At 36.5% G+C, this 18,230-nt stretch overlaps 1 protein-coding gene across 2 annotated transcripts; it reads left to right on the top strand.

The window, feature by feature from the left end:
• The first annotated feature begins 465 nt into the window (after positions 1–465).
• Positions 466–16,411, top strand: jam2a (junctional adhesion molecule 2a). Of its 2 annotated transcripts, XM_046838428.1 has the most exons (11): positions 466–750; positions 7,425–7,490; positions 7,608–7,718; positions 8,278–8,427; positions 8,570–8,757; positions 10,649–10,751; positions 10,868–10,975; positions 13,530–13,542; positions 13,979–14,050; positions 14,376–14,409; positions 15,757–16,411. In XM_046838428.1, the coding sequence occupies exons 1-11, from the start codon at positions 702–704 to the stop codon at positions 15,793–15,795; spliced, it is 933 nt and encodes a 310-aa protein (XP_046694384.1). In that variant the 5' UTR covers positions 466–701; the 3' UTR covers positions 15,796–16,411. The 2 variants fall into 2 exon arrangements, with proteins under 2 accessions (XP_046694384.1, XP_046694385.1); XM_046838429.1 differs by lacking the exon at positions 13,979–14,050 and having other exon boundaries at positions 467–750.
• The last annotated feature ends 1,819 nt before the right edge of the window (positions 16,412–18,230 follow it).

Genomic DNA, 18,230 nt, shown 5'->3' on the forward strand with positions numbered 1-18,230 from the left:
ATAGTGCTTTTGACAATGTATTATGCTTTTATTCCCAAAGTATCTTCACAGAAAGAAATAGTTTATAAACTTTAAATAAAAAATTAGTCTCTATACGTTTATCCCTAATGAGAAAGCTAGTGGTGATGCTGATATTGATGTCACTGAAGTCTCATTGATGGGTTATCTTATGAATAAAGCTAATTTCCACATGGTGTAATAGAAGTAATGTTATGCCTAAAATCTCCTGTGTTAGAGACAAAGTTCTAGCAAGTATCTAGATGGCAGTTTCCTTCCTTTCCTCACGCATAGCAGGAACAGTGGATGAACAGAGGCTTTGGAAAGCCAAAAGGGTCACACAAGAACACAAAGCAAACCCCAAACGCATGAAGTATATTCACACCAACTCGGGCCAGCCCACTAGGATGTTGCGAAGTAAAAATGTATACCCAGTTGACACGTAATTTATAAGCACGTTTCGGGTGCCTCGTTAGCATAGTGACCCTTTTGGCCTGCCTGAGCGCTCTTTGAGCTTTATAGGGTACTGAAACCCAAGACAGGAGAAAGCGCAAGTCGTGCCACGGATTAAACGGACTTGTCTGGTGTCTCTACACCTGTTTTTAGAAAAGAAACATCATAAACTCTCGCACAGAAGATTGTTCTCCTACTGAGCTCCAAAAGGTTGCATACTCCTTGGCTGCACACTTTAAAATTAGTATAAAATGAAGATTGCGGTTTTCCTTTCAGTCCTTCTAGCGCTGTTAATACACAGTAAGTAGCCTGACTTTTCATCCATCTGTTCTTCCTAAAGCTTCAACAATGGAATTAACTTGTAGGCTGCTTAGGAAGTGGCTGATTGTGCAGCCTGGTCAGAAAATAAACACATTCTTTCCTGGATGTGCTTCTTTTCCTGTCCTAAAACTGTTTCACAATTTCTTAAAATATATATATATATTTTTTTTTAGATATAAATATGAAAATATTAAAATAGGCTTTAGGAAAAGTCAAATGCATGTTTAGAAAAGAAAAAAAATGTATGTTTCAGTATGTAGGGAAAAATAATTCAAAGGATATAGGATTTTTTTCCATAAACAAATACATAAACTTTAATTAATTTTAAGGTACATTTGGAACTGATTTTACTGTTAAGTACATATTTAGGGGGAAAAAGAAATAGAGCCAAGTCAAATAGTCAAATATATAGCTTTTAAAGGTCTTAACAATAAACATTTTCTGAAATCAGAATCAGCAACTAGATTAAGCAGATATGTAAAGTAACACTATTAAAATGCTTTATGTAGATATGTAGCTGAAACATTTAATAAACTTTATTATATGATATAATAATAAATTATTTGTATAAAATTACATTTTACAACCATTGTTGTGATTATCATGATTTTTTCTTATTTGAAAAATAACATTATATAAGGATAAACTTAAAATGATAAGGAACAAACTTATAGGCACTCAACTTATAAATAAATAATAATATTTATCATCAGCAGCAGCAGCATCATAATAATAATAATATAAAAAATAAACATTGGCACATGAAATCTCAGATGTAAATAAAAATGAATTGAATTCAGTATGTGCATTTATTTATTTATTGCTAATTTGATCAGTGTATAAGTATCTAATACCACACTAATCTTATAACTATAATAACTCTAACACACATTGTTAATACAGTACTGATATAAATATACAATAAATACACAAGACCACAAGACTGATCTTCAGCAGAATAGATAAATATGTGTAATGTACAAAATATTTGGTGACCAGTGTAATGAGGGGAAAATAACATTAATAACAGATCAGTAATTGAATAGCCAATGACCAATTGTTGTAGGGACATTAAATTTAGCATGTAAGGGATCATTAACACTAATTGTGCTTTCCCAAGTGGAAACAAGGCTCAGAAATAACAGAAAACAAAACAGTAGCAGAAACCTAAATCAGTGTTGGCAACAACTGGAGAACTTATCACTACCACAGCTTTTGTTAGAGATAAAGAACAACGCATGTCTTTATATAATTAGATTAAATATTTAGAAAGACCATTTAAAGTGCTGAGTCAGGGGTCACAGTGTAATTAGAAAATAAAATAGAAAATACTGTGTCTTTAATATGTGTATTTTTGTAAAATAGTTTATATAGAGTTTATTTTTAATTTGAACAGGACACTGAATGAATGTGTTCATATGAGACCATCTGGTCTTATACCCTGTTTGTTAATATTCCTGGTTTCATATATGGTTATATATGTATTTATCTTGTTTCCAGGACTAATACCTTTATAGTAATGTTTATGATTATGTTTGTGCTTTTCTTTTTTTTTATTAGTTAGATTTTGTTCTGTGTACTTAAAACTATGATGTACCTCTGCTTTTGTTCTTTTTATATGATTCAGATGTATGTGAAAAAGACAAACTGAGGGGGAGAACTATTAGCTGTATGTATGTTTATGTGTGTTTAAAGGTGGGTCTCTCTGTACCAGAGCCATCCGTCTGAGCCAGCTGTTCTGTCTGACAAGTGCAGAATTACATGCACACAGAGAACCATTGTTTTCTCTCTCTGTCGTTCCTTCTTACAACTTGCCAAATGGCTTACATGAGAACATATATATCTTGCAATGAAATGATTCCCCTTTGTGTAATCATGGTACAGTAGTATTATGAATATTTATGGCATCTCAAAACTTAAGATGACATACGAAAAACAGTTTAACAATCTGGGGGCAAACACATAGAAAACCTTTTTTAGGGTTACATGATGGTGTGGAGTTTCATATGGAGTTTCTCCCCATGTTTGTGTCCCAAAAATGCCAGAAGGTCGATTGGCTACAGTAAATTACATCTCAAACACGGTGTTTTCCACTCATGACCAGCTGTTTTTGTAAAGTAAGACCCTGACTAAAATAACACGCTAATTTAAAATGAATGAGTTATTATAAATCTATATTATAAATGTATTTTTCTCTTGTAAAATGAGCTAGCTTTATAAGTCTTTTAATGATTGTAAGTGTATTAACAGTTTAATTATGATTGTTAAGAGGAAGAGCAGACAGCGTGTCCTTGTCCACAGCGTCGTTTTATCTCTTTCTTTTGGCAAAGTTTCCATGTCAATGGTCGCTATCCACCTGATTGCCTCATACAATAGCTTTTTTAAAATTTTGTTTTCTAGCCCGAGTGTTACAAAATATCCCAATAGGAAAGTAAAATGATAAGATTCCTGCTGTAGGGCCATGTTAGACACAAAGCCATGTTGATAAAAAATGTTCTGTGCTGTTTTAGAGCCTTTCTCTTAGAGAATACAGGTTAGTCAAGTCAAGTCAAGAAGCTTTTATTGTCATTCAACCATATATATATATATATATATATATATATATATATATATATATATATATATATATATATATATATATTCAATTTTTATTTGTATAGCGCTTTTAACAATGAACATTGTCTCAAAGCAGCTTTACACAGATAATGTGGTTAGCAACTTTGGCAAGGAAAAACTCCCTGAGATGGCATAAGGAAGAAACCTTGAGAGGAAACAGATTAAAGAGGGAACCCATCCTCATGTGGGTTGCACCGAATGTCCATTTGAAGCAGATTACAATGTTACAATATATATATAGCAGTATACAGTGAAATGAGACGTTTGTCCAGAACCCTGGTGCTACATAAAAACAACATAGAGCTACATCACACAACATAGAGCTACATAACAGAACACAGAGCTTAGGACTAATGTAATTTGTCCTAGCCACATAAAGTGCATCGTGTGCGACCGAGTGCAAACAGCAAGAAAAACAGCAAGAGCAGCAATCGAGAGGTGCAAAACAGCATGTAAACAGTATAATATAATTATAATATAATATGGATGGTGCAGAAGACATGGATGTGTATGATATGAAATGAGTAATGTGTGTGTTGAGTTCAAGTTGCACAACAGTAACACACAGTTGAGTGAATGTGTGTGAGTTTTGTACAGTTCCGTCCTGTGTGTTGAGAAACCTGATGGCTTGAGGGAAAAAAACTGTTACACAGTCTGGATGTAAGGCCCGATTGCTTCAGAACCCCTTTCCTGATGGTAGTAGGGTGAAGAGTGTGTGTGAGGGGTGTGTGGAGTCGTCCACAATGCTGTTGGCTTTGCGGATGCAGCATGTGGTGTAAATGTCTGTGATAGAGGGGAGAGAGACTCCGATGATCTTCTTGGCTGTTTTCACTATCCTCTGTAGGGTCTTGCAATCCGAGACAGTGCAGTTCCCAAACCAAGCAGTGATGCAGCTGCTCAGGATGCTCTCAATGGTCCCTCTGTAGAACATGGTCAGGATTGGGGGAGGGAGATGGGCTATCCTCAGCCTTCTCATGAAGTAGAGATATTGCTGGGCTTTTTTTGGTGATGGAGCTGGTGTTAAGGGACCAGGTGAAGTTCTCCGAAAGATGAACACAAAGAATTTTGGTGCTCTTGACAATCTCCACGGAGGATCCATCGATGGTCAGTGGAGACTGGCAGCTCTGTGCTTCACTAAAGTCAACAACCAGAGACAGGTTGTTGAATCTACACCAGGCTGTTAGCAGTTGTACCTCCTCACTCTCCCCACCACGGTCATGTCATCGGCAAACTTGATGATGTGGTTCGAGCTCTGCATTGCTACACAGTTGTGAGTCAGCAGAGTAAACAGCAGTGGGCCAAGCACACAGCCCTGAGGGGCCCCTGTGCTCAGTGTGGTGGTGCTGGAGATACTGTTCCCAGTCCTGACTAACTGAGGTCTTCCAGTCAGAAAGTCCAGGATTCAGTTGCAAAGGGAGATGTTTAAGCCCAGTAGGCTCAGCTTCCCAATAAGGTGCTGAGGGATGATTGTGTTGAATGGTAAACTAAAGTCTATGAACAGCATTCATGTGAATCTATCCATATTGTCGAGGCAAGTGAGGGCCAGAGGGCACTTCATTACGATTTATTACAAATTTTTCTTGACATAATGTAGTGTATGTTTAAAACGCATTTAAGTTAAAAAAAACATAGATTTGTTATATTTAACTACATTTACATTCCTCTAGAAATATCACACATAAAGAAATTGTTGAAGGTACAGCTTCTTAGAGTGATGAATGTGTTGAATCCCTATTCTTCATTCTTCATCTACTAATAAGGAAATGAGTCTGAAATCAGGAGCAGGAAACACCTCCTGATTAATGAATTTGAAGTGTGACAGCACCACAGAGTTATGCAGAGATAGCCAAAAAAAACAAAACAAATTGGGAGCACTTACAGTTTCCCAAAAGGAAGCTGCTCTCTGAAAATAGATTGAGCTATCAGTGATTCTATTTATCTTATAAATTTCTCATTTGATTAGATTTCCGATGTCCGCAAACACATATTCTTTTTTCTCCCTAGGTTCATTGTATGGTTTGTGACTCCTTTTGAGATTGAAATTAGCTATACTATACATATAATATTTTTTAAGATATATTTCTTTTCACAATTTGTTGGTAAGATAAATGGAGTGTGAGCAGTTACATATGAAGCTTGTGGGACAAAAAGATGAGAGCATACCATGCTGGTGCAATCTAAAATAACTGGTGTTAATAGACTGTGAAAAACAGGCTGAAGGTTTTTTGACGTTTTTTTCCCCCACTAAGATTTCAATCCTGATTTCAATTTCAGTCTTATATATATATATATATATATATATATATATATATATATATATATATATATATATATATATATATATATATATAGATAGATAGATAGATAGATAGATAGATAGATAGATAGATAGATAGATATGTACATACTGTATTAATCCCAAAGGAAAATGAACATTACAATTACACTCTATAGCTACCAAAGAGGCATGAACCATTTATTTCAAGACAATAGTGTTTGAGATATACTGCAAATTCGAAGCATGACAAGTAATTGTTGAATGGTGGCTTGATGACGTGATGACTGACCCATGAACAGAAACAGGATGATGAACAATGGTTGTAATGTCTAAACTGGGGTAGGGTTTAACTTGTTTCCTGTTGCTGAAAGGAAGTCAGTCATGAAATAATTTTCAGAAAAGCTATCCAGCTTATTGCTTGTTCATCATAGCACCCATGTGTGACTGGCAACTATTTATGCCTTATCTAGATAATATGTTGGAGCCTCACTTTCTATACAACAACAATGAATGAATAAATAAAATACAAGGGGATGTGAATTTAGGAAAGAAACCAAATTTCATATACAAAGCTGTATTCTTTTTTGAGAATTTAGGGACTGTATAGACTGTTTTTACTTTGCATATGGTGCTGCATGCAATCTGTTTGTTTGGTCTCTCATCAATTCTACAGTAATAACTATGCAATATTTATCCATAAAATGATTAAATCTAATATCATTGAAGGTTCTTCAGCTTCTTTTACTGAGGGAACCCCTAAAGTTTTTTTAGGTAGTTGCATACTGTACATATACAATAGATTATTACCATGTCTGATAGAGTTCTAAGGATTCTATCAAAAATCCCTTAAAGAAACTTTTTTTGATGTAAGGATTGATTGTTTGGATCTAAGTTTGAATTTATTTCCAGTGCTAATTATTCCAATCAATGACTTCCAACTTCAAATCAAATCAATTCAGTTCAGTTTTATTTGTGTAGTGCTTTTACCAATCAGCTTCACGTATATTAAAAGGTTATAAAATTTAAATGTATATAGGGGCCTATAAGTAAAGTGTCTATCTCTAATAATAGGTCTGTCCCTAATGAGCAAGCCTTTGGCAATTGTGGTAACTGAAAACTCCCTGAGATGGTATAAGAAAGAGATGTGAGGAACCAGAATCAAAGTGGAACACATCTTTATCTGAGTGGCACAGAATGTCCATTCATTATTCAATTGAATTCAATGAATTTCTATTTGATATTTGATATTTTCACATTTTATTTTATTTAAAGACACTGTACAGATTCTGGCAAGACAAACTATGATGACATAACTAAAATGGGGAGCCAAAAGCTCAAGAGGGCTCTCTGGGATAAGAGATAGGTGAACACATATCATGACCCCTCCAGATCTGTTCTTTTACCTGAGAAAAACATACTGACAAAAGGCTTGACTAAACAAATATATATTCAAACTAGACTGGAACACTGAGACTGTATTCTGAACATTAATGAGGGAAGCTCTGTCCCCTGCTGTAGTCTTAACTATTTGAGGTACTAACAAATAGCCTATACCTTTTGCTTTAAGTAGGTGTGGTGTATCATAATGGACAAAAAGTTTGCTCAGATGCTGTGCTCAGTGCTTTGAATGTCAGAAGTAGTATTTTGTAATCAATGCAATATTTAATTGGGAGCCAACCTAGACTAAATAAGACAACATGAATTGTGAAATGAAAAGCTACTACTTACATGTGAACAAAACATATTGTCCCTATGTTAGGTGTTCCTGTTACTCCTGTTACAGTCTCCTCCTCCAGCCCCATAGTAAAAGTGGAGGAAAACTCAGGTAAATGTAGCGAGAAATTGACACATGATGTAATATACCTTTCTATCCAAACACTTATTGTTATTGATATTATTTTATATTTCTTATGATGTTTATTGTACAATTTTTCCATTGTAGAGGCCAAGCTGTCCTGTGAGTTTAAGACAGAGAAAGATAAGAAACCTCGCATCGAATGGAAGAAAAAGGATAAAAACACCTTCTTTGTCTTTTATAATGATACCTTCAAAGGTGATTTTCCTACTTCTATCTAGAAAACTGCCATTAATATTGCCTAAAAATTGTAAATCTGAAAATTTTCTTTAAATTAACATTTAATTTTTTGTGCATTATAAATATCCGACTGCCACACCCATATGTATAAAACCGTTTTGGGAAAGCTTTCCATTAGAATTAAGATTATTGGAATATAACGAGCGATTGATGCAGTTTATTGATCTGATTCAGTCTGAAGAGAGTTTGTACATTTAGACAAAAAGAAAATCTGGTGCATTCTCAGTTCACAAGGTAATCATAAATGGGTTCAGTGGGGTAGAGGTCAGGGATCTCCGTGCAGAACATTTTAATTCTTCCACACAAAGCGTGGCAATTTTTTAGACCTCGATTAATGCACAGGGATATTGTCGTGCTGGAACAAGTTTGGAGAGATTTGCTAAAAACATTTAATTTGATTGTGTGCTTGCAGCTATGTGGCAATAGTTTGGGGAAAGCCTACATTTGGTGTAATGATCAGGTATCTTTTGCCGATATAGTGTAAAGACATGTGGTCATTCTAGCTTCTCTGTCTCAGGACCTTTTGTGGGCCGTGCAAAGATTGAAGGGGCAACAATAACATTACAAAAGGTGACACTGAAGGATGCTGGAGAATATCGCTGCGAGGTCAGCGCTTCTGAAGACACAACGCAGCTGGGAGAGACCAGTATCACTCTGAATGTGCTAGGTACGAATTCTATTTGTGTGATTTGTTTAATTAATTTTTTTTTACTTCGCCATTATTTCGTTACCGTCTCTGGATTGCTATTAATACTTTTGTAAGTGGTTTGCTTGATTGTTTGTTTTGGTCCTTGTTTCCTCTGCCTCAGTGCCTCCACATGTCCCGTCCTGTGTGATCCCGAGCTCTGCACTGACCGGATCTGCAGTGGAGTTACGCTGTATGGACGAGTACAGTATTCCTCCTGCAAGCTATACGTGGTACAAAGACAAGAAGCCTGTCATTCCAGTGCGCCATGCCAATGCCACTTACACTGTAAACAAGGACACAGGCATTCTTGTGAGTCCAAAAATTATGTATGCAGTAATGTATACTATACTTTTACTTTGTTTTTTATATAGAAGGATTTGGCAAACCTATACATCCTCTTATACATATGAAAACAAACTTCACATCATTACTTACATAAGCATAACAGGACATTCGGTGCCACCCAGATGAGGATGGGTTCCCTCTTGAATCTGGTTCCTCACAAGTATTTTTCCTTATGTCATCTCGTCTCGGGTAATTTTTCCTTGCCACAATCGCCACCGGCTCACTCCTCAGGAACAATCGTATTCATTCCTCATCACCACATTATCTGTGTAAAGCTGCTTTGAAACAATCTTCTTCTTCTTCTTCTTCTTCTTTCGGCTTCTCCCATTAGGGGTCGCCACAGCAGATCATCCTTCTCCATACCCCCCTGTCCTCTACATTTGCCTCTTTCCACCCCACTACTTGCATGTCCTCCCTCAACACATCCGTAAACCTCCTTCTTGGCCTTCCTCTTTTGCTCCTTTCTGGCGGCTCCATCCTCAGCATTCTCTTATCAATATACCCCATGTCACTCCTCTGCACATGTCCAAACCATCTCAATCGGGCCTCTCTCACTTTGTCTTCAAAACGTTCTACATGTGCTGTCCATCTAATAAACTAATTTCTAATCCTGTCCATCCTCGTCACTCCCAACAAAAACCTCAACATCTTCAGCTCTGCTACCTCCAGCTCCACCTCGACCTCCTGTCTTTTACTCAATGCCTTGTCTCTAAAGCATACATCGCAGGTCTTACAACAGTCCTATAAACTTTCCCTTTCACTTTTGCAGATACTCTTCTATTTTAAAACACTTCTGCCACTCTTCTCCACCCACTCCACCCTGCCTGCATTTTTTCTCTACTTCTCAACCACACTCCCCATTACTTTGCACTGTTAAACCTAGGTACCTGAACTCTTCCATCTTCACCACCTCTTCTCCCTGCAACTGCACCACTCCACTGCCCTTCCTCTCATTCACACACATGTACTCTGTCTCACTCCTACTGACTTTCATTCCCCTTCTCTCCAGCACATACCGCCACCTCTCCAGGCTCTTCCCAACCTGCTCCTACTCTCACCACAAATCACAATATGGTCCGCAAACATCATAGCCCACAGACAATGGTCCACAACAGTCCACGGTCAACCTGTCCATCACCACTGCAAACAGGAAAGGGCTCAGAGCCAATCCTTGATGCAGTCCAACCTCCATCCTGGACCAGTCTGTCATTCCAAGTGTGCAGTTGACCTTCTTTATACTTCTAAATCAACATTCACAAAGCAAATACTGCATCTGTGGTGCTCTTCCTTGGCATGAAACCATACTGTTGCTCACAGATGAAAGCTGCTTTGAGACAATGTACATTGTTAAAAGCGCTATACAAATAAAAATTAATTGAATTGAATTGAATTGAATTGAATTAACAGACCTGGAGGAAAACACTTTCTGCCCTGTTCTGCATACATAGCTTATAGTTAGTGTATTGAAAAGGAACAGAGAGTAGAATATGGCTTCCACCTAGAGAGTGTCATGGAAATATAAAAAACTTATTAAGTCAGATTTAAACTCGAATTAAATCAAACAGAACAAACTTTATTAAAAAGAAAAATCCTCTGCAGAGTAATGTCTGTCACATACACACACACACAAGATATAAATCATTCTTCTTCCCTAACCCCCCTCTTATTAGTCCCACTTTTGGGACTTTTATCACCTCAATGTGTGACAATGTGAGTGTGACTAACATTTTCCATTACAAGTAAAACAGACTTAGGAAGCCTGAGTGACAATCTGACCCTGACATTTTCAACACGTGCATATAGACAAGCACTGAGTATTTGTTACTTACATATTAATATTTTCCCTTTCAAATAGATGTTTCATGCAGTTACCATTGCTGACACAGGACTGTACCACTGTGAAGCTAACAATGGGGTTGGAAAGTCAAAAAGCTGTAAAGGAAGTCAAATGAAAATTGGTGAGTGCATGCTTCTGTGTCCACATCCAAATTCTAATCCAAATACATAGTCCATGTAGTTTCAGGCTTTTTTTTGTATGACTTGATGTTCCCTTCTTTTTATCCCACTCTCTCAGATGACCTAAATGTTCCAGGGATCGTTGCCGGAATTGTAATTTTGTGCCTGGTCTTAACTTTATGCATCCTCGGGGCCTTTTATGCCTACAGACAAGGCTACTTCAACCGTAAGTGTACAAAAACAGATGTTTAACTACCCCATGTACACAGGTTGCATGGCTGCAAAATTAATATAACGTATAACGTATAATATAACGTAATTGATTATAGTTTATATATATATATATATATATATATATATATATATATATATATATATATATATATATACACACACACACACACACACACACACACACACTCACTGGCCACTTTATTAGGTACACCTTACTAGTACCGGGTTGGACCCTCTTTTGCCTTCAGAACTGCCTTAATCCTTCGTGGCATAGATTCAACAAGGTACTGGAAACATTCCCCAGAGATTTTGGTCCATATTGACATGATAGCATCACGCAGTTGCTGCAGATTTGTCGGCTGCACATCCATGATGCGAATCTCCCGTTCCACCACATCCCAAAGGTGCTCTATTGAATTGAGATCTGGTGACTGTGGAGGCCATTTGAATACAGTGAACTCATTGTCATGTTCAAGAAACCAGTCTGAGATGATTCGTGCTTTATAACATGATGTGTTATCCTGCTGGAAGTAGCCATCAGAAGATGGGTACACTGTGGTCATAAAGGGATGGACATGGTCAGCAACAATACTCAGGTAGGCTGTGGCGTTGACATGATGCTCAATTGGTACTAATGGGCCCAAAGTGTGCCACGAAAATATCCCCCACACCATTACACCACCACCACCAGCCTGAACCGTTGATACAAGGCAGGATGGATCCATGTTTTCATGTTGTTGACGGCAAATTTTGACCCTACCATCTGAATGTCGCAGCAGAAATCGAAACTCATCAGACCAGGCAACGCTTTTTCAACCTTCTATTGTCCAATTTTGGTGAGCCTGTGCGAATTGTAGCCTCAGATTCCTGTTCTTAGCTGTCAGGAGTGGCACCCGGTGTGGTCTTCTGCTGCTGTAGCCCATCCGCCCCAAGGTTCGACGTGTTGTGCATTCAGAGATGCTCTTCTGCATACCTTGGTTGTAACGAGTGGTTATTTCAGTTACTGTTGCCTTTCTATCAGCTCGAACCAGTCTGGCCATTCTCCTCTGACCTCTGGCATCAACAAGGCATTTACGCCCACAGAACTGCCGCTCACTGGATATTTTCTCTTTTTCGGACCATCCTCTGTAAACCCTAGAGATGGTTGTGCGTGAAAATCCCAGTAGATCAGCAGTTTCTGGCACCAACAACCATGTCACGTTCAAAGTCACTTAAATAACCTTTCTTCTCCATTCTGACGCTCGGTTTGAACTGCAGCAGATCGTATTGACCATACATACATACATATATATATATATATATATATATATATATATATATATATATATATATATATATACACACACACACACACACACACACACACACACACACACACAAGAGTACAGTTTTAAAGATGCTCTGCCCCAGTCATCTAGCCGTATTGTCCAATTTGTCCCTCATCCTTACGCTTGCCCATTTTTCCTTTTGCTTCTAACACATCAACAATGAGGAAATAATTGTTACTTGCTGTATAATATATCCCACCCACAAACAGCTGCCATGATGAAGAGATAATGAGTGTTATTCATGTCACCTGTCAGTGGTCAAGTTATGCCTTTTCGGTGTATATAAAATTAATGCACAAACCATCCTGCCAGAGCATCTTAATGTGGTTGACATTTGATTTAGATGTTGATTTGTTGGTGTGTCATTTATTCTGTTGCATGAACTAATCCAAAATGTATGCTTTGTATTTACAGTCATGGAAAAAGAAAGTACATCCTCCCTAAATGTTATGTTTTTATTTATCAGGGTCTAAATAGCATGTGAATGTAAGGACATCTGTTTAAAGGTGTCTTTAAAGGTGTCTGGCTAAACCCATCTTAAACTTTTGAACAGATGTCCTTACATTCACGTCAAGACTTTTCTGAGTCCTTTGCTTTCTTAATGACTGCAATGAACTGAAAAATTTACCTCTCCACCATCATACACAATAACTGGTGGTTTCACCAAACATGGCACTGTGCATGATGATCAAACATCTCCACTTGGCCTCATTACTCCATTTGTTTGGTCAGATACAATTTCACAAACTTAAGTCATGCCTTACCTTATGTACTTTCTTTCTGGTTTAGGTATGATGTAGACACATGCCACACCTGACTCTTACTTTTATAAAAGTAGTCCTTTTGTTAGTAAGACCTGGCTGCTAATTACTCTTTTACTGACTGTAAGATGTCTTGTTTATTGAAGCCATAGCAATCCCATAATTGCTATTTGGACCCTGATAAATGAAAACATAAAATTAAGGGAGAGTACTTTCTTTTTCCATGACTGTAAATACAAAGCATCTATTTTGTATTCAAGTGACACATAAAAGGAATCTTAACTTCACAAAATACAGTTCTTATGTAAATGCATTTTATCATCATAAATGCCATAATTTTGGGATGCACAATTGTAATAGTGAGCTTAATAGTGAGGTGAATTTCATTTCAAATGAAAACATTTCAACCTGTTTTTTGTTTTTCTTTCATTGTTGCGGCTTAATCTCTTCCTGACAGGACACAGAGGAAGGTAAGAATGCTGACTTACTTTATTGATTTTGTCTGTGTGCAAGTATGTGTGTGTGTGTGTGTGTGTGTGTGTGTGTGTGTGTGAGTGTGTGGGTGTGTGGGTGTGTTTTAATGTGTCCCAAACTAAAGACTATCTAATGTATAGAATTTGGTTATTTAGGAGTTTCTGTACATGCGTAGGTCTTTTGTACATTATTGGAGGTTGTTTAGTGTGTGGGGAATATCCTGGCTTCATGGTCTGTTTAAATAATGGCTTATCAATATCAGCATGAAGTGTGTTGTGCTTTCCATCAGCAAGGACCTTTGTACATTATAGTTTTTGCATGCAGCTGGTTAATCCATCTATTCACACTCACTGGCTGTAAAACATTAGCATGATGCACTGTCGCCCCCAACTGTTACCTCTGACCTGTTACCCCAATGGCCCCTTATTGCAGATCATTCTGGATCCAACAGTGTCATGGAGTGGCTCACATCAGCAGCCAGAACCTCAACAGATCAGAGGACATGTGAGTTAGAGTGACTGATGGCAAAAATATTAGGAAATATGAGCACAATAACAGCTGAAATTCATGCCTAAATGTTCAGTAAAACGAACAAGCCAAAAACAAGCCATGGGGTTAGACTTTCATAGAAACACTGGCCAAAAGGCAGACAATTCATGAAATGAGACCAGTAGAAACGAGTGTAAAACTACACAGATAAATGTATAGTTCTATAGTATTTTATTATTAGGACAAAATTGTTGGATGTGTTCTGGAGGAATTTATCATCCTGCTTATTCAGATACTCTAAGATATTGTTGGGAGAATAACTGTGTGTTTTCCTTCATAGCCCCCATGCTGGTTATGGACCACCTTCACAAAATGTGAGTATTATTGTGTTGTTGTTTTTTTTTTTTAAATTAAACCAGGGGTCCTCAAACTTTTTTCTGTGAGGCCCACATAATTTTTGGTGGGCCGATTCAGTTAATTGCCTCCTAATAAACAAATGAGCATTACATTTCAGGAGATATATAGCTCATTAAAAGTGCATTCACATCATAACAGCATTTTTTCATATTAATTACTATTGAAATCAAAACATTTTCTTATGCATATGCATATAGTTGGTGGGTGAATCTACCAAATAATTAGGCTATGTTAATAACTATAGGTCGTCTAATAATGGCTTTAACTTATACCGATATTAAGATTGCATCATACTTGCTGATAACCAATTAATCGACCAATAGTTTTCAAAATACTGGATAAAAAACAAACACACATTATTACAAAAATAAAAAAACCAGTACTGAGTTATGAAAATGTGCTTAATATAATTAATAAATTATAAATAATAAATATAATATAGTGCTCTTAAAGCAGCTCGCTGTTTCATGTGTAAAAACAAACAGCACATGGCACCTGTGATTCACCTCTAGAGGTCGCTCTCGTAATGATAGCGGACCGGAAGCTGGAAAAACTATCGGTATGTATTTTTGCTGATAACAGATAGTTCCTGCAGTCAGTGCCTCGACCTCTGTTAATAACTAAGGGAAATTTTGGTTTGAAAGCAAACCTTTGTTATCAAATACAAATATGATATTAGTAAAACTTATTTTTAAAATGAAGTTCATCTGTCATTGTTCTGATGGTAATTACAAATGTGGGGATGAGGCATATTCAGCCATAGTATGGGGACCCCTGCATTAAACTATTAACTATTTTTTATCACGTTAAAAACATCTTAAACTAGAAAGAAACTTTTTGCAAACTAAATGTTTAAGCTTTGCAAAATGCAAAATGTTAAATATTTTGAAACAGAAATTTGATGCTAGAACTAAATTTTTTCAACACATTGCCTTCCTACTACCATCGACATTTGTGTGGAACACTTCTTAGATAGGCTCTGGGTTAAAGCTTAGATTGGGTTTGTGTTCATGCCTATTCTTATTTCTTAAAAAAAAACTACTTTGCCTAGTTTGTTAGAATTATGAGATGAGGTCATTTTTTCATCTAAACACATGCAGTTCTCAGTAATTCTTCATTTAGAGTGTAAAATGTAATGGCTGCTTTAAACTGGTCAAAAAATGTAAGATTCTATTAAATCTTCAGTTGAATATAATTTTCTGTAATGATGCACAAAATACATTTCTGGCATTATTTGTTAGTTTGCAATATTTAAACTGTATTTTCATTTATTTACTTTTTTTTTTTTTTTTGGACTTTCACAGATTCAGGATTTCAGACACACACAGTCATTTATGCTGTAAGAAGCTTAAAATCTTCCTAAAATCAAACAACCCTCATGCAGCATTTACAGACCCAGGAAATAGAGACTGATGCTTAACTCTGACTGTTACTGTGGAGGTTAACAGGAGACAAAATTCAACAATTTTCATGCATGTACGAGTGTTTTGGGGATGTCTATTCTCTTTGAACATTTGGTGTGGTAGTGCTGTGAAAAACTCAGTGACTGAAAACTTCTGCCCTCTAGTGAATACAGTGCACACAGACCAAATGTGCAACACTGGAATTTTTTAAGGGTGCGCCTCCCTAAAACATAGCATTTTAAAGTATTTGACATCATTGATAACTTGACCTTCCCTGCCTCCCACTGTGCCTTGCTGAAGGGAGCATTATTAGAATATTAGATTCACTGGTTAGCAAATGATCTTACATGGAAAAAAAACAAAAAAACAAAAACTTGATAAATTACCAGGATCTGAACTTTCTAGAATGCATCTCATGAGTAAAATTATCTTTGATTGTATGTAATTAAGACTATTTGTATTTGTATCTGCCTTTTCATTTGAACTGTACAGTGTTTTGATTGAAATGCATGAATGAATTGTATATTTTATCAGTATTAAAAACTTTTCTTTTGTACACGAGTGTTAATGATGCTTCTTTGGTAATGAACATTTTTATAATATAATCCAAAAATGATAATACATTTTATTAAGAATTAATATTTACTTGTGTGTATGAAGTAAAAAAAAATGTTAATGCTAAATTCTTTCATGGGGCTCTAAATCAGGAGGTGTTAAATCAGTGGGGTTCTGGGTCAGGGGGTTCAAACCCAAAAAATCACCAAACTGGCACACTTGGGCCAATGAGCAAGGCCCTTAACCATCTCATCTCTGATCCCAGCTTCCTAACATCACTGGGATATTTAAAGAAAGAATTTCACTGTGCTGTAATGTATATGTGACAAATAAAAAGCCTCTCCCTTCTCTCTCTAAAGATCACACAGGGTAGAGGAAGTTTTTCCTTTATATTATTAGACTTCCTTGCCTCTCCCATTGCAACAACCAGCAATGCAAACGAGTAACATCAATGCCCATGTGTGTTATCCAGAACTAATCTCTACTAACTGGACATGCTTTCTACAGAAAGTAATTTTATGCTATTTAATGAGTAAATTCGAGCTGATTCACACATAAAAAGCATTAGCAAGAAACCTCGAAGGAAACCAGGCTATTTATTTGTATACAGGACAGTGTGTGATTGACATTACTCTTTTACAACTGTGCATTATAAAGTAAAACAATGTATAATGTTCATTATGAGCATATTTCTAACAGCTGCCTGGGACGAACACAAGTTTATGCTTACAGCAGAATCTGTAGAATAGAGTGAGGTTATCCACAAAAACATGGGGGAGTCTCGGGCATAAAATGGTGGGAGAAGTGCACATTTTTAGCATATGCATGTGAAAAGGCCAAATGATAGAGTTTTAACAAAATCTGCAAAAAAATTATAGTGGAGAATTTGGTGCATTTCAAATACCCCAGTTAGCCATAACATTTAAACCACCTCTTTAATGTAGAGCTGCCCAAAAGATCTGACCCACTGAGGTATGAACTCCACAAGACCTCTAAAGATCCGTTGTGGAATCGGGTACCAAGGTATTAACAATAGATCAAAGTCCTGTAAGTTGTGAGGTGGGTCATTACGGGTCAATCATTTTGTTAATCACATCCCACAGATAATCGATTGGATTTTCATGTTTCTGAAGCCATGGATGTTTCATTTTTGGAGAGTGGCAGAGAACATTATACTGCTAGAAGTGGCCCTGGCATTACGGATGTCCATTAGCATAAAACATGTTTTCTTTTACATCATGTGGATGCTGGATACGTGTGTTGCTTATCACCAACACACGTATCCAGCATCCACATGATGTAAAAGAAAACACAGAGGAACTTAGAGTTTCAAAGTGGCGGAAAATGTCAGACTAATTTCCGAAAACTTTCTATGAAGTTCATCTTGGGAATTTTGGAAATATTCCAAATTGAAAACTTACCAGGAAGTTATTGGAATTAATAACAAAATTGGGAAATTTCTATAAACTATCATGTACAAACAAAAATAGAAACATTGTCATAAGCTAATATGACAAACCAATACAGATTTTAAAAAATTACTTTTGACTTTGATTTAACTATTAGTATTTATAAATATATTTTTTGCACAATAGCTTACACACAGCACAAAGAAACAAATGTATGTAATATTTATGTAATTTATGTGAATACTCTTCAAGGAGGAAATCTTTTGACGTGGCCTCAGTAGTTCTGCAGTAAGTGTGATGTGTGCATGTGATGGATGAATGTGCAGGGAAGAAATTCGACTACAATTGCATTAAATCTGGTTGTTTTAACCAAAATAATGCTGCAATAATTTTTCCTCCAGATACATATAA

The sequence above is a fragment of the Silurus meridionalis genome, chromosome 24 (genome assembly GCF_014805685.1).
Source record: "Silurus meridionalis isolate SWU-2019-XX chromosome 24, ASM1480568v1, whole genome shotgun sequence".
Taxonomy (NCBI): Eukaryota; Metazoa; Chordata; class Actinopteri; order Siluriformes; family Siluridae; genus Silurus; species Silurus meridionalis.

Excerpts from the sequence above, each read along its gene's own strand:
- jam2a (XM_046838428.1), top strand. The coding sequence starts at position 702 with ATGAAGATTGCGGTTTTCCTTTCAGTCCTTCTAGCGCTGTTAATACAC. Across the intron at positions 10,752-10,867 it reads AGGAAGTCAAATGAAAATTG|ATGACCTAAATGTTCCAGGG; the intron begins GTGAGTGCATGC and ends CCACTCTCTCAG. Across the intron at positions 14,051-14,375 it reads CTCAACAGATCAGAGGACAT|CCCCCATGCTGGTTATGGAC; the intron begins GTGAGTTAGAGT and ends TTTCCTTCATAG.